The 14,757-nt window shown below is 48.7% G+C and overlaps 1 protein-coding gene across 4 annotated transcripts in view; it reads left to right on the top strand.

Moving 5' to 3' along the window:
- DUSP29 (dual specificity phosphatase 29) overlaps positions 1-13,338 on the top strand; it is a 29,162-nt gene extending 15,824 nt beyond the window's left edge. For 3 of the 4 annotated variants that reach the window (XM_049697251.1, XM_049697250.1, XM_033433927.2), the window contains 2 exons: positions 3,826-4,046; positions 13,035-13,338. In XM_049697251.1, the coding sequence (XP_049553208.1) occupies positions 3,826-4,046; positions 13,035-13,264 (451 nt within the window). In that variant the 3' untranslated portion in view covers positions 13,265-13,338. Of the gene's footprint in view, positions 1-3,825; positions 4,047-7,238; positions 8,031-13,034 lie in introns of those variants that run through there. The other variant, XM_049697252.1, reaches the window with a different exon arrangement.
- The last annotated feature ends 1,419 nt before the right edge of the window (positions 13,339-14,757 follow it).

The following is a 14,757-nucleotide window of genomic DNA, read 5'->3' as shown; positions in this document are numbered from 1 at the left end:
CAAGGAAAGACAACTGGAAGATCTTTTTTTTTTTTTAACATCTTTATTGGAGTATAATTGCTTTACAATGGTGGGTTAGTTTCTGCTTACAACTGGAAGATCTTATATCAAAAGGCAAATAGTCTTTATCTCTAGGGAGTAGAAATACAGGTGTTTTGTGTGTGTGTGGGAGGGAATATGTTTTCCACATTCTGCATAGAACATGTGTTATTTTTGTAATTAAATGACATATTTTAATTCTTTAATATATTTATTGGAGTGTAATTGCTTTACATTGTTGTGTTAGTTTCTGCTGTATCACAAAGTGAATCAGCTATATGTATACTTATATCCCCATATCCCCTCCCTCTTGCGTCTCCCTCCCACCCTCCCTATCCCACCCCTCTAGGTGGTCACAAAGCACCGATCTGATATCCCTGTGCTACGTGGCTGCTTCCCACTAGCTAACTATTTTACATTTGGTAGTGTATATATGTCCATGCCACTCTCTCACATCGTCCCAGCTTACCCTCTCCCGCCCCCATGTCCTCAATAGATTACTTACACCTAAGATTTTTCTTAAACAACCAGAAACTGCTGTTTAGGCTCCTGAATCACCTAAATCCTTGAAGTAATTTCTTAACCCTGTATTTCTTCTGAGCTTTTCTCCTTCAGCAGAGGCACATTTCTTAGTCTTTCCCACATATCTGAGCAGGTGGCCCTGAAAGTTAAGAAAATTAAACAACACAGCACCAGGCAGCACCCTCCGACCCTACCCCACTCCCAGTGATAGATGAGCTAGGTGTCTGGGCCAACTGGGGATCTGCCTCCCAAACAGCCACTGTCTACTGAGAGTCACTCTGGGTATTTGCAAATCCCCATCCTGCCGTGGATACCACCCAGAGCCCTCAACTGGACTCTAAGTAAGCCAAGCTGGGGGAAATCTCCCGAGGGGTGTGTGAGGACGCCACCTCCCCTTCCGGGCCCAGGTAGCCACAGAGCCCGAAAACCTGCAATGGGCTTCAGGATACCCACCAGGTCTAATCTTCCGCATGAGCCCCTTTCTCTCCCTCAGACACAGTCAAAACCAGCTCTGGTGGGTCGGCGCGGTGAATGGAGAGGTGTCATGCAATGAGTCTTGTTGCATATCTACCCTGATCCTTGACCCCCAAAGCAGCAAAGTGCAAACTGTTACTGCCAGTTGATTATGTTGAAACCCAGCTGCAGAACCCAGCGAGACCAGTCTTTATGGTGGGTAGGAACTTCCTGTCAAGGACAGTTAATTTTAATTTTTCCACTGAGCTCAACCTCAAAGTAAGGTTGATTGCTACTCAGCAAGATGGACTGCATTAGTGGAGGCTTTAATTGAGCGCAGATCTATGTCCCCAAAGCATAATGTTTGTTGTATACATACTTTGGGATGAGGAGAAAAATGAAAAACAGACCTTTCTGAGGAAAAATTGAAAGCAGAATGGGTTTTGTAGTCAGGATGGCAGCCCTAAAAGCCAGCTGCAGGGCTTGGTGGAACTCCCCATCTCCCCACACCTCAGTTCCCATGGGCTGTTTGCACATGTTTCTAAAAGCTCAAGGCCTGTGTTCAGGTCTTCCAAACACTGGACTCCACTGTGGTTCCTCTCATGACCAATAAAAAGCCCCAGGAAAGCAGCGATACCCAAGGGGCCCTTGGCCGAGGGACCATGGCTTGTGTTTCTACTGCATGGAGCCTCCCCGCTCAGGGTGTGGATCCACATTGGCATCCAATATGCTCACTTCTGTCCACGTCCTTTTACCAGCGGCCTTGAGATGAGTCCTCAGCTGGAGCGCATTGCCACTTTTAGCCTCCTACTGTTACAGTTCCAGACCCTTGTCACCTCTTCCCTGAGCTGTAGAACTGGGCTTTGTGCTGTTGAGGGAGACGTCATCTCGAAGCTCAGATGGGATCACCCTCCTCGAACACCATCAAAAGCTCTCCCTGACGCCCAAATGCAGATCCTGACATCCAAGCACGCCATGGTCAAATCCCACACTCCCTCTCCAGACCTTTCTCATCTCTCCTCTCATATGCTATGCTCTGGCCAAACCAGTCCCCTCCTCCCTGCCCCCATTCCCCATCCATCAGCAAGTGTGCTGTGACTTACTCCAGCCACCTTCCTCTCTTGGCTGTATAACCGTGACAGCCTCCAACAGAGCTCCCGCTTCTATTTTATGTTCCTCTCCAACCCATCTCCATGCATCAGCCAGACTGATCTTTAAAAAAGCAAACAATGCTCAGCCCTTCCTTAAACTCCTCTGTGGCATGTGGCATCCCACATTACTCAGAGTAAAATCCAAACTCTTCCCTATGGTCTACAGGGCCCACCGTGAACCAGCCTCCCTTTTCAGCTTCCCCTTGTACCACTACTACCTTTGCTATTACAGCCACACTAGTCTCCCTTCTGTTCTTAGCATCTGCTGTTGCCTCTGCCTGGAGGAAACACTTTCCCTCCAAATCTTCCCCTGCCTAGGCCCTTATCACCCCTCAGTCTTAGCTTAAATGCCACCTCCCCGCAGGTGCCTTCCCTGACTACCTTACCAAAAACAGGACCACGGTCACTCTACACAGCTCTTACTGCTATCTGAAATTATTTATCCACTTATTTGCTTTCCCCATCAGAATCTAAGCTTCCCAAGGGACCTTGACTAACCTGCTTATTGCTGCATCATCAGTACCCAGGACAGTGCTCGGCACGCAATAGATTCTAAATCATTAAATTGGGGATAAATGATTGGTTACAGGAAATAATAAACATTTCCTGGAAGCCCTTCATTATCTCCAGCCTCCATCCCTTAGGTTGTGCTATTTCTTTGGCTTGGGCATGCCCTTGCCTCCCTCTTCCCCTCCAGCACCAAGTGTTGACACTTGTAGTAAGGCAGGCTCAAAGCCCTCTCTCCAATAAAGTATCCCCTGGCCCTTCTAGGCCGAAATAGCTCCTGCTTCCTTTGCCCCATGTTCCAAAGCCACCTACTTTAACATGACTTTTACTCTTTGTTCCTGGAAATTCTTGGCTTCAAGAACTTCCTAAAATCAATTCCAGTAACAGACTGCTCAAACAGCTCTCCTCTTCAGAACAGTGCTTTGCCCAAGTAGACAATGATTCACTTATCAAAGCAAAGGTTTTGCACTGTGTTCACCAATCTCTTGAACATCAAGATTAAGAATTTTGCCAGATCCCAATCAAACCGTCACACTGAATGACCCATCTTATTTTTTTTTTCAAGTTTTTTTTTTTGGGGGGGAGGGTACAACACACTGGCTTGTGGGATCTTAGTTCCTCTGCACAGGGATCGAACCAGTGGCCCCTGCAGTGGAAGGGTGGAGTCCTAACTACTGGACCGTCAGGGAATTCCCTGAATGACCCATCTGAAACCATTCATTCGAGCCCCAACCTCCAAACACTGTCAACATCCAGAGGGTTCAGAGGAGGGGCCGGCTTTAAAGGGTCTCCCCGAGGCTCTATGAAGGTGGCCCTCTCTCTTACATTCAGCTTTGCCTGATGAACAGGTTATTCTGATGGCCTTAGAGGGGATCTGGCAGCTGACAGTCCACTCCCGCGTACCACTGGGGTCTCCAGCACCAAGCTCTTCTGTATTTGGTGAATGAAAGAATGAATGGACAAAAGAATAGGGCACAGTGGCCAAGGGGTCAGTAAGAGCAGGGCTTGGAGTAGGCAAGTCCTTCATTTCAACGGCTAGGCCTTATTTTGGAAGCCGGAATCGAGAGTGGAAACCCATGGGCTGCACCCGACTTTCCCCCAGATCCAGGCCAAGGCTCCGCGCAGCCGACCAGCCTCTTTCCCTCGCACCCAGGGCGACGGCGCTGGACCGCTACAGCCTGCAGAAGGCAGGCTTCACGCACGTGCTGAACGCGGCCCACGGCCGCTGGAACGTAGACACCGGGCCCGACTACTACCGCGACATGGCCATCGAGTACCACGGCGTCGAGGCCGATGACCTGCCCACCTTCGACCTCAGCGTCTTCTTCTACCCAGCGGCCGCTTTCATTGATGCTGCACTCCGCTACGATCACAGTAAGAGACATTCGGCCTGCGCACGGCCCCGCCCCCAGCCCTTGGCCACCTCAAGGCCCCGCCCCAGCCCGAGGCCCCACCCCCAGCCTGAGGCCCCGCCCCTCAGCCTGGTGGGAAGAGGCATCTGCACACTTTAAGTAAGCTCCCCTTGCAAATCCCGCCCTGCCAGGGTTGCTGGAAATGTCTGCTCCCCTGGAGGCTGTGAGCACCACTGAGCTTGCTGCTGCTGGGGTCTGGCCCTTGGTTGCCGCTAGGGGAAATCAGAATCAGGAGGGCTCAGAGGAGAGGCCTTTGGCCTGAATCTGTCTTCCCTGAGGCACAGCAGCCATCTTTTGAACGCCAGGGGTGGTTGGGAGCCCTCAACGGTGGGATGCTGCCAAGGTGCTAATTGTACCTGGGTCCAGACCAGACTAATAGCCAAGGGCCTCGATGCTCGAAAACCCTCCGGGAGCTGACTGGAGTGGGAATCTAGGGGAGACTCCAGATTCTCCTGCCAGCCAACCAAGTTCATACCTGCCTCCCTCATCCTCCCACCCTAGTCATATTCAGTCTAGTGAACCCTCCTGTAGAAAGCTGACAACCTATTCTTTCTAAGTGGCAAACTATATTTGAGAATCTGAGTTTTACACTCATAATGTCCAAGTTTCCCAAAGTTAATTAACCGTCTTTTAAATCACAGTACTAGTCCTCGTAGCCAAAATGCAGTCTTAGCGGCCCTAATCCAGGTAAAGTCTACAAGGCTACTCTGGAGAGAAGGGCACAGTGTAGGTATGCATCTGGCTGAGCCAATATGCCGTGATTACTGCAGGATGTATCTCAGTGACATTCCACAGAGGCCAGAGGGACTTCAACTCCCTGATCTGTGCTCTGACTTCAGCCCCACGTGTCACACCCTTTTATGGGGCCATCACATAATTCAGGGTATACAGTTACTAAAGGCCTTTCTTACCACAAGTGGTTGGGATTACAAGACTCAGTGACTGACCAACGGGCCTGTTTCAGGAACTGCAACCTGCAGCTGGGCCTAGGCCACGTCTGCTGGACAGTCCCAGAGTTTGTCTTTATTTTGGCTCAGAAGGCTATGACAGAGGGAAGGAAAAAAAAAAAAAAAACCCACAGAGCTGAAGTTCTTGTCTTAGGGGATACCTCATTTCAAAGTCATCCTTTTTATGAGTCTATTTATGGACCATCTTTTGAGTTAGGCACATTCTGGGTTTCCAAGCAGGATCAAAAAAGCAACTGGACTCTGACTCATCACCATAAGGTGAAATTCGCCTCACAGTATTTGAAGTTAACTGAAAACATATTTGACATGAAAAAACAAAAAGCTACCACCACACGATCCTTCCGATTCTGTTTAATGTGCTCAACTTGCCGTTACTATATCTTCAACCATCCCCTTAATGCAAGGGGCCTGGAAGGCTTTGGAGAAGACGAGGCTGCATTCAAATTCACGCTGCACAACAATGTGATTTCTAAGCCTTGATTTCTCCATCCGGTGATGAAAATATTTACCTTGAAAGGTTATAATGAGGATCAGCAGTAACCCACAAAAAGCACTTAGCCTAGAACCTGGTGCACAGCAGGCTGTCAGATGTGTTTGATAAAGAGAGGTCTCGCACCACGAAGCACATAACCACACCAGCACGTGCACATCATCATAATAAAGTTTCCAACCCCCAGAGGGGGTAAAAAAAAAAATGAAAAAAAGACATTCCAACTTTGAACTACAGTGGTATGATACATGCAGAGGACAGCCTGCGGGGTCCTGGCATGCCATTTCAGAGTCTGCCCCCACTGCCGGATTAGGAAAGAATGGGCTTTGGGGTCATATGTTTAGGCCTGGACAGACCTCAGAGCATCGATGTGGAGATGTCAGGCTGGTGTGGGTCGTGACGGGTAGACCGGGTGGTCGCAAGCACCTAGCCGAGAAACAGGCAAGAGGGAAAAGCACATCCACAGGTCAGAGGACATGCAGGGAGTGCGGGCCTCGCCCAGCTGGCTAGGGATGGGAAGCAGGACAGGACCCTGTTGCCAGTGGGAGGCCAGACTCCCTTCTCTGTGCCCTTTGTATTTGCATATCTAAAGAATTCCTCAAGCTGAGGGCTCAAACCCCAACCCTTCAGGACCAGGCAGAGGCCATAAATGGATGACGCTGGCTGCGTGTGGCCGCGGGGTGAGGGGAGAGGGTGATTGTGGCTGAGCTGAGAGCCCCATATCCCCTCCAAATGGGACAGCTGCTACTCAGTCCCAACCAATGATTGTCTTGTGAGAATCAGTGCCAATGTGGTAGATCTGACTTTTCATGAAAAGTCTCCAATCTGGATTTTAACGTAAAATTGCTCAAATTTTAAGTGTTGGCAACAAATTGAAAATCTCTTAAAACGCGGCACAGCCCAGACAAAAGAAACCCAGTGGCCATCAGTTTGTAACCTGTGCCCTGAGCAGTCAGAGTAACAAAATAAAAAGCTCGTCAGCATTGTCAGAGACTCCATACGTGGAGATGGCGTGTGCTCAGCATGTATGGCACAGGCAGTAGGCAGCCTGGACGGGTCTAGTCACTCCCTGGAAAACCACGGGACACTCCTGTAGCATTTTAGGAGCCAGACGCACTCGTATATTCCTTATTATACTCTCGATGTAAGAGGTGTTGATGGACAGTCTGGCCAAAAGGCAAAGACATGTCCTTTTCCTCGCTGTCTTTCCTGTTCTTCCTTGGCTAGCTTCAGCTTAGTGTATAGCGTTTCCCACCACGGCTCCTCACAGCCAGTCTCGTTCCCTCTTTTTGAAAAGCATCCCTTGTGGTGCTGCAGAGCTGTACCTGTGGTCTGTAATCTGCCACGTGGGGCCCACCCCTGTGTCTGCCCTACGCTGATCTGACCCTTCCGAAAGAACTCCCCAGGCAACCTCAGACACTCTTGAGAAATCTTAGAGATAATCTAGTCCAGTGTTCTGCCCTGAGAGCTGGGGAAACAGAGACCCAGAGAAGCCAGCTGATGTGCTGAGGGTCACAGAGTTAATCAGGGGCCAACGGGCATCGCTTCTGTCACTCAGGCCTCACGGAAGAGTCCTTTGTCCTTATTTTGAGCATCTGGTGACTTTGCTGTATAAGAGGTCACCCAATATCATGGAAGGGAGACATTCCAGCTGGTTATAGGATCTAAAACAACTGAACTTGTCCTTCTTCATCAGAAAAAGAAGTACGGACAACATACTGCCTCGGGAGCCCCATTTGGACTGCCTTCACTGCTCCTGGCACAGCATCCTCAGAGCTGAGTTACTGTGGTTTTAATTTAATGAAATCTTCTAAGAAATCCCAGGGCGGATACCATGCGGCTCTAAAGATCAGATTGTAGTATCACCACTCTCCTTTTATTCTTTCTTTTACTTGAACAAACAGTCCACAGGCTGCTTTGGAAGCCATCTTACAATCTATTATGGATACGGTAGGTTTGAAGAAATAAATGAAGTCTGTGTTTGAGCAAGAGGCTGTTTCTCCGGCGCTTCTGAGCTTTAATCAGACCAGATTTTCAGGGTATTTTAAGGGTATCCTGACCCACTGCAGCACATACAAGCCTGCCCCCTGGCAGTTCTAAAACATGCCATGCATCCTTTTTCTGAGGACTTCCATGTGTGCAGAACTATTTTGGGAGAAGTAGGAACTCTGCTTTTGCAGGTTCCAAGGTAGTGAGTGGGAGACAAAGGGCATCCCACACAAACCAAGGAAGTCAGGGGGGTGGTTGGTGATAACAGGCTTAGCCTATACGTCTGATTTGAGTGACAGAGGCCCACCTTCTGGTTGTCAGTGAAAACGTGCCATTAGGTAAACAGTAGAGGTTCTGGATTTGGCTTTTCTTCATAAGATTGTGGGAATTCACCTTTTGGTGAAGGCCAAAGGAGAAATATTTAATTGAAACCATCATTTTTCAAACATAAATTGTGGCCTATCAGTGGGTTATAAAATCAATTTCGTGGCTTTGACCAGGATTTCTTTAAAAAAAAAATTGAAAAGATTAGGAAAGAATAGAAGACCTCAGCGTACACTGCATGTAAAAAAAGCACAAATTGTTTGTGAAAGTCTTGTCTGATACACACGTACCTGTGAAGCCCCCTTAACATCTAAGTCCTCTGGCTTCAGTGGCCTGGGCTTGAATCATAGTCCTGCCACTTCCCAGCTGTGTGACTCAGACACATGGCTTCTCTGCACTTCAGCTACCTCCTCGATAAAACAGGGATACTAATTTCATCTACCTCATCAGGTTGTTCTGAGGACCGACTACAACGAACATATAAAGTGCTTGGAAGATATGGGGTAGGCTGAACCCATGTACTTGTTAGCTGTGAATTTTATGATTTGCGGGGGGCGGGAGGCGGTTGTCACACAAAAAAGTGTGAAAGCCACTGACCTAGAAAATGCCAAGCCTGACAATGCTCCCTTCGGCTTCCTCTGGTATGGACCATGCTGTGAACAGGCTGAATGCAGCCTTCCTTGCATGTCTCCCGAACTCTCCTGAGAGCAGTTTCTCACCATCCAACGCTGGGCCCCAAAGGGTGGTGCTTAGCAGAGCCACACAGCAAAGAGGGAGCAGTGCCCTGAGAGTCTGGGGACAGGTCCTCTACCCTAGGAGGCCCACCAAGCTCACACGGCTGACAGCATTAGTGCTGCTGTCGTGAAAGCAAAGTTCAGCCGGGAGGACCTTCTGCTGGAGCGGAGGACCCCCATCCCCTTCCCCCTCTCTCTCCCCTCCCCCCTCCCACTTAACAGACTTCAGGCTCCCTAAAGACTTAATGAACTACAGCTTTCGTCTGTTTCAAGTCTTTAGTCATGACAGAAAGAATTACCCTTTTTGCCAGGGGAGGAAGAAACGCTTTAGTTATCGGCAGAGCTGGCAAGGGGCCAGGCAGCCTCTGGAACAGTCTGTGGGGATTAGAATGCCAGAGGTAGACGTTCCAGTCCAGGAGGACAGTCATGTCCATGAGCTGGGCCAGCCGCCCCCAAACCCCACCCAGCACTGAAGAAGCCGCCCTGCTTCTCGCCCTCTGGCCTTTCTGGCCCAGGTGCACGAGGGGAAAAGGCAGCCACACTCTTGCAGCTCAGCGATGGGGATTGGAGGCCTGCATGGTTAGCCTGTGGAGATGTGTGGAAACGAATCGTGATAAAATTAACAGTTCTTTATGGGCGCCTTCTGTGTCAGCACTGTGTGTGCGGAAAGGCCACCAGCAGGGTCCTTACCATAGGGCAGGGTGTGCAGGCCTCTCCAGCTGTGGTGGGTGGGTAAAGAGAATCCTGGTGCCTGGTATCGGGCCCATCTGCACGGCTCATGCTGCCACGGTTGCTGACCATCACCGCTGTCCTGGGCTTGGTCCCATGAGGCAGGTGGGGAGTGGAGGTGAGAGGGACACGGGGAGCCACGTCCATTCAGAAGTGTTCTTTGCCAAGCTCATCTCCTGCTGGTGCTCCATAAACCCGGTGATGTCCGTGAGTGTCTCCTTGGTCATCCTTCCAGGCCTCAGGCATAAGAATCAGGAACAGGGACAGCACTGGGGTCACACAGCTCAAGGTGCCCCAGCCAGCTTGACCCCAGCAAAGGGATCCCAGAACCACAGGAGAGGGCCGCCACTGGGATGGCAGTGGTGGCAGTGCTGGGGACAGCCAGAGACGCTAATCTCATTACTTTTTCTGTCCCCAGAGCACAGCAGCAAGTAGCCACCACACAGTAGGGTCTCAATAACAAGTTGCTTTGAACTATTTCTGGAGATGGCACCATCTTTCTGGGTGACCTCTAGCAGTCATTTCGCCACGACTCTTTCCCCATCTGTAAAGCAGGGATGCGGATGATGAAATCTTGATGGTTGTATTAAGGATGAAATGAGATAAAACATGTTGAGGTGCTTTGTGAGCTCGAGTGCCACCAAATGGAGGCCTGAAGGATGGAAAGCTGCTTCTCATGGTGATTTCTCATTCGGCCCAGCTGTTGCCATGATAGTGGCGGAAGGGAGCTTTTTTCTTGTGGAGGGCTTTCTCTAGTTGTGTAGTCGTGGCGAGCGGGAGCTACTCTTCGTTGTGGTGCATGGGCTTCTCACTGCGATGGCTTCTCTTGTTGCGGAGCACGGGCTCTAGGCGCACGGGCTTCAGTAGTTGTGGCTCACGGGCTCTAGAGCATGGGCTCAGTAGTTGTGGTGCACCGGCTTAGTTGCCCTGTGGTATGTGGGATCTTCCCAGCCAGGGCTCGAACCCATGTCTCCTGCACTGGCAGGGGGATTCTTAACCACTGGACCACCAGGGAAGTCCAGTGTGGAGATGCTTCTAGATCTTCCAGTTCTCAAACCTTATGGTCTCAGATCCCTTTCACACTCCTAAAAATTATTGAAGGCCTCAAAGAGCATTTATGTAGGGTAGATCTATCAATATCTACTCTATTAGAAATAAGAACTGAAAATTGTAAAAATATTTATTTAAAACTAATAAAGTGAACCCACTGCATATTAACATATTTTTATGAAAAAAATTATATTTTCCAAAATAAAGTATGGAGAAGCACGGCATTATTTTACATTTTTGCAAATCTCTTTGATGTTAGGCTTATGAGAATCCAGGTGGGTTTTTATATCTGCTTCTGCATTCAGTCTGTTGTGATATGGTGTTTTGGTGGAAGTATATGGAGAAAATCCAGCCTTACTCAGATATATAGCTGGAGAAGAAAGGGCTACGTTAACAGCCTTTTCAGAAAACTGTGGATATTCCTCTTTGATACTACACCAAAACTTGACAAGTGATAGCGTCTTAAAGGTGAGTTGTGATGTGGAATCTGAAACCATACCTATAAACTTCGTACTCTGTTACATGAAAATCCATTGGTCTCTCTTGCATTTTGAATGGATTTTTTACCCACACATGATTTTGTAATATCTCACATTGGTTATGTGGAAAATCTTGTTCACTAAGTTATGCAGATCTTCCAAATGTTGACACTTTCACTGTACATTGTCAGAAGACACATTTGTTAATATGACTGCCGATCTTAACAGAAAAATCTTAAGAGTATTGTGAAACTGTCAATCTCACAGTAGATACAAGTTTTCCAAAATTCTAATTTTTGCTTGAAAGCTTGCATTTTATCACTGGCAACGGATACTCTCAATTGTTTTCTTTGATGTGACAGGCTCACTTTGTTCACCTTCGAGAAAAAGTCTGCCAAATACCCGTTTGAATTACCATGGTTTTTCTGTCATTTACTCTTTTAAGTAAAAATGGTGTTTCATGAAACAGTGGCTAATTCAGCTTGCAACTCAATCTCCCATAAGCTTTTCCTTGAGATAACAATCGTACGTCGGTATGCAGCCAGAGTGCTTTATGTACACGTCCCATTTCATCACACAGAATATTAAGAAGTGTAACCAAGGGCTGAAATTCGATAAAATTAATTTTTACTGCTTCATCAAAGATATTCTTAAAGGAAATTGGCTTGTTTTTTCCCCAAGAGTGCTTGGTGGTGAATGCAACGATTACTACTACAGTTCAGTGTCCCTGCCATAATTCACGCTAAGGCACCAGCAGTTCTTCCCACCACTGCCTTTGTACCATCAGTGCAAATGTCAAAACAGTGGAAGAGACAAACATCGCCGCAGTACTATTTTGAAAATAATGTTAACTCCACAGATCTCCTCAGAGTACCTTGGGAACCCCCAGGGTCTTGGCTCATGCTTAGAGAACCGCTGATCTAGATGACAATTTGGTCACCTAAGCTGTAAGACTATTCATCCCCTGGTTATACCACATGACACAATAAAACTATTTTAATTTTTAAAAAATCTGACCGTGTGATTTTTACTGAATTGGCTTTGCTCACAGCTGATCTGAGGTTGCTGCCCCTTTTGACAGCTGAGGAAGTAGAGGCGCCACAGGCTGAGTGGCTTACCCCACACCCAGGTGGTTAGTAGCAGAACCGATCTCGAACCCAGGACTGCAAGAGAGAAGGCCAGGGCTCTGCAGGCTCCTGAGGCCACGTGAATGCTCACAGACTCCACGGCAAGCAGACTGCACCCTCTGTCTCGGCCCCTCAAAGGGCCCTTTGGGACTGTGGGTGCTCTCTCCTTATCCGAGGTCAAATGCAGCAGCACTGCAAATGGTGCAGAAAGCCTGCACTCCTCCACAATCTACCTGCAGCCGTGGACGGGATGGAATGCATCCTGTTCAAAGTGGATTATGGTTCATCCATACAGAGGAACTCTGTGCAGCCACAAGAAAAAAATAACAAAGAGAGAACTCTTCAGAGACTGATATACAAAGGTCTCCAAGATATATTGTTAAATGGAAGAAGCAAGGGATAGAAAAGTTTGTAACGCTTGCTACCTTTTGGGCAAGAAAAGAAGAGAAAAAATATGTTCTTGCTATGTATATGCACAGATAATTCTCCGTTAGAAGAAACTGGTAATACTTGTTGCTTTGGGGAACTGAGGAGGTGGGTGCGAGGGAGGCTTTTCAATGCCATCATTTTATACCTTTTGAAATCCGAACCCTAGTGGCTGCCCTATTCAAACTAAGTAAGCATTAAGTAAATAAATAACATGAATATATTATAAATATAATAAATTAAAAGTGAGCGTTAAAAAAAAACTCATAAGGCTCTCCCTTGGAGGTGCTTTGGCAGGTGGGAAGCATCAGTTTCAATCCCGCCTCCTCCTCACCGAGGCAACAATTATAACATCTGTGACTTATTGAACCTTTAATATGCACCAAGCAGTGTACCAAGTTGCTTTGCACCAATTGCCTTCACACCGACCCTAATGAAGAGGATACTGACAGTATCCCCATTGTACAAATGGGGAAGCTGGGCCTCCCAGCCACTCAGTAACCTGCCCAGGGTCCTACAATAGTGGGAGAGTCAGGATCTGAGCTGGCTCTGCGTGAGCCTCACACCTATGCCCCACCCTCCAGGCCACCCTGCCCCTACAACGCAGGTGTTTCTTCTCCCCACTCCACTGCAGATAAGATCCTGGTTCACTGCGCCATGGGCCGCAGCCGGTCGGCGACTCTCGTCCTGGCCTACCTGATGATCCACAGGAACATGACCCTGGTGGACGCCATCCAACAAGTGGCCAAGAACCGCTGTGTCCTACCCAACCGGGGCTTTCTGAAGCAGCTCCGGGAACTGGACAAGCAACTGGTGCAGCAGAGGCGACAGGCCCGGCGCGGCGCGGACGGTGCGGAGCTGTAAGGCCCCCTCACGGGGTGAGCAGGATACTCGGGAATGAAGGGGCAAGGTTGAAAATAGCTCTGGCCTGTGACTTCCTTTGTCACAGAGAAGGGACGTGAAACCAAAGCTTGACTCCTTCCGAACAATCTTAAACTTCCCAGGGGCCGGTGAACAGAGCGGGTAATTCATAGCGGCCTCCGGTAGGAGGCCAGCACTTGGCTTCACAGCAAAATGGGGCAGACGGGCTTCCCAGAGGCACTGGCTACAAGTGAGCACGCATGCGCCGTTTTTCTGTTTTTTTTTTTTTTGTTGTTGTTGTTGGTAAGACGGATGCGGAAAAGGATTTAAAGATGCGTAGACATTGTGCTGATTAAATATTTGGCTTTGTCTGAAAGTCACATTCTTTAAAAATAATTTAAAAATATAACTTTATTTTCTAACCACAGAAAAGTGCCTGCGAGAGCTGTTACAGGAGAGTTTGCACCGCTTGTTAGTCAGTCGGCTGTCTGGGGTAGGGGGTGGGCATGGGGAGGACGCGCATTTCCTTACCGGCGGCTCCTGCATCTTCCTTTCGATGGAATCCCCAGGCTCAGGTCACCATCCATAGATGCTGCTCTGTGGAAGAGGCAGAGAGCAATTCATCTGGTAGGGGTAGGGAGTGGCGGTCCCCTGCACAGAGGCCGCCCGCTTTGGGCTCCCCTACCTTCCTCAGGGAGCCAGGGCTGTTCAGAATCTTAGCCAGAGGCGCCACTACCCAGAAAAATTCAACAAATTCTGGTAAATTTGAACAAGAGTTTGACTTTATAATTTTGGAAGGAGACAATCTTTGGGGGACCGGAACTTGGGGAAGCTTCTTTTGCTTTGATTCTAGTCAAAGCAACATGAGCTTGTTTTCAGTCCCCGAAGAAAGTATTTGCAAATGTGTTTGCCCTGGAATGAGAGAACCAGGCAGCCGGGTGAGCTCAGGTGTGGAGATGCCCCCGCCCCTGAGAGCTAAGCCATTCACCATGATGGCGTGATTCTCATTCTCGAGGAGAAAACAGCAGCTGGCACCAAGCGGGGAGAGCTGGCTTCTAGAACCAGGAGCTGGAAACCAGACAGAACCCAGAGAGAGATGCTGATGGAGATGCCAGCAGTCCAGGACCAGAAATCACAACTGCCTGATAAAGGCCTACGGGGAAAACAGGAAAAGGGGCCCACTAGGGGCTCAGCAGCTTTGTAAAGCCACCCGAGGGTCACCCTGTAACCTTAGGGCGGCTGCCCTGCTTTTGTGCCAGAGAGGAGGACCTGTGGCCTGGGCCCCTGTGGCTGGTAGGGCTTCCTGGGACTGCTAGTATCTGCTCTGGGATGGTCACCTTGGCCCATAATGGGTCCTTATAATGACTCAGATTTGGGTGTAAGGGGAACCATATACACAGGCTTTTGGGAAAGAGATGTAGACCAAAAGGGATTCTAGTGGCCCCTACCTAGACCTTCCCATCGTAGGATCCCAATAGCCCCCTCTAAACTCAGTT

This window comes from Orcinus orca, chromosome 14, assembly GCF_937001465.1.
Source record: "Orcinus orca chromosome 14, mOrcOrc1.1, whole genome shotgun sequence".
NCBI classification, from domain to species: Eukaryota; Metazoa; Chordata; class Mammalia; order Artiodactyla; family Delphinidae; genus Orcinus; species Orcinus orca.
The sequence above is the reverse complement of the archived record's forward strand: the minus strand, read 5'-3'. Positions and strand labels throughout refer to the sequence as shown.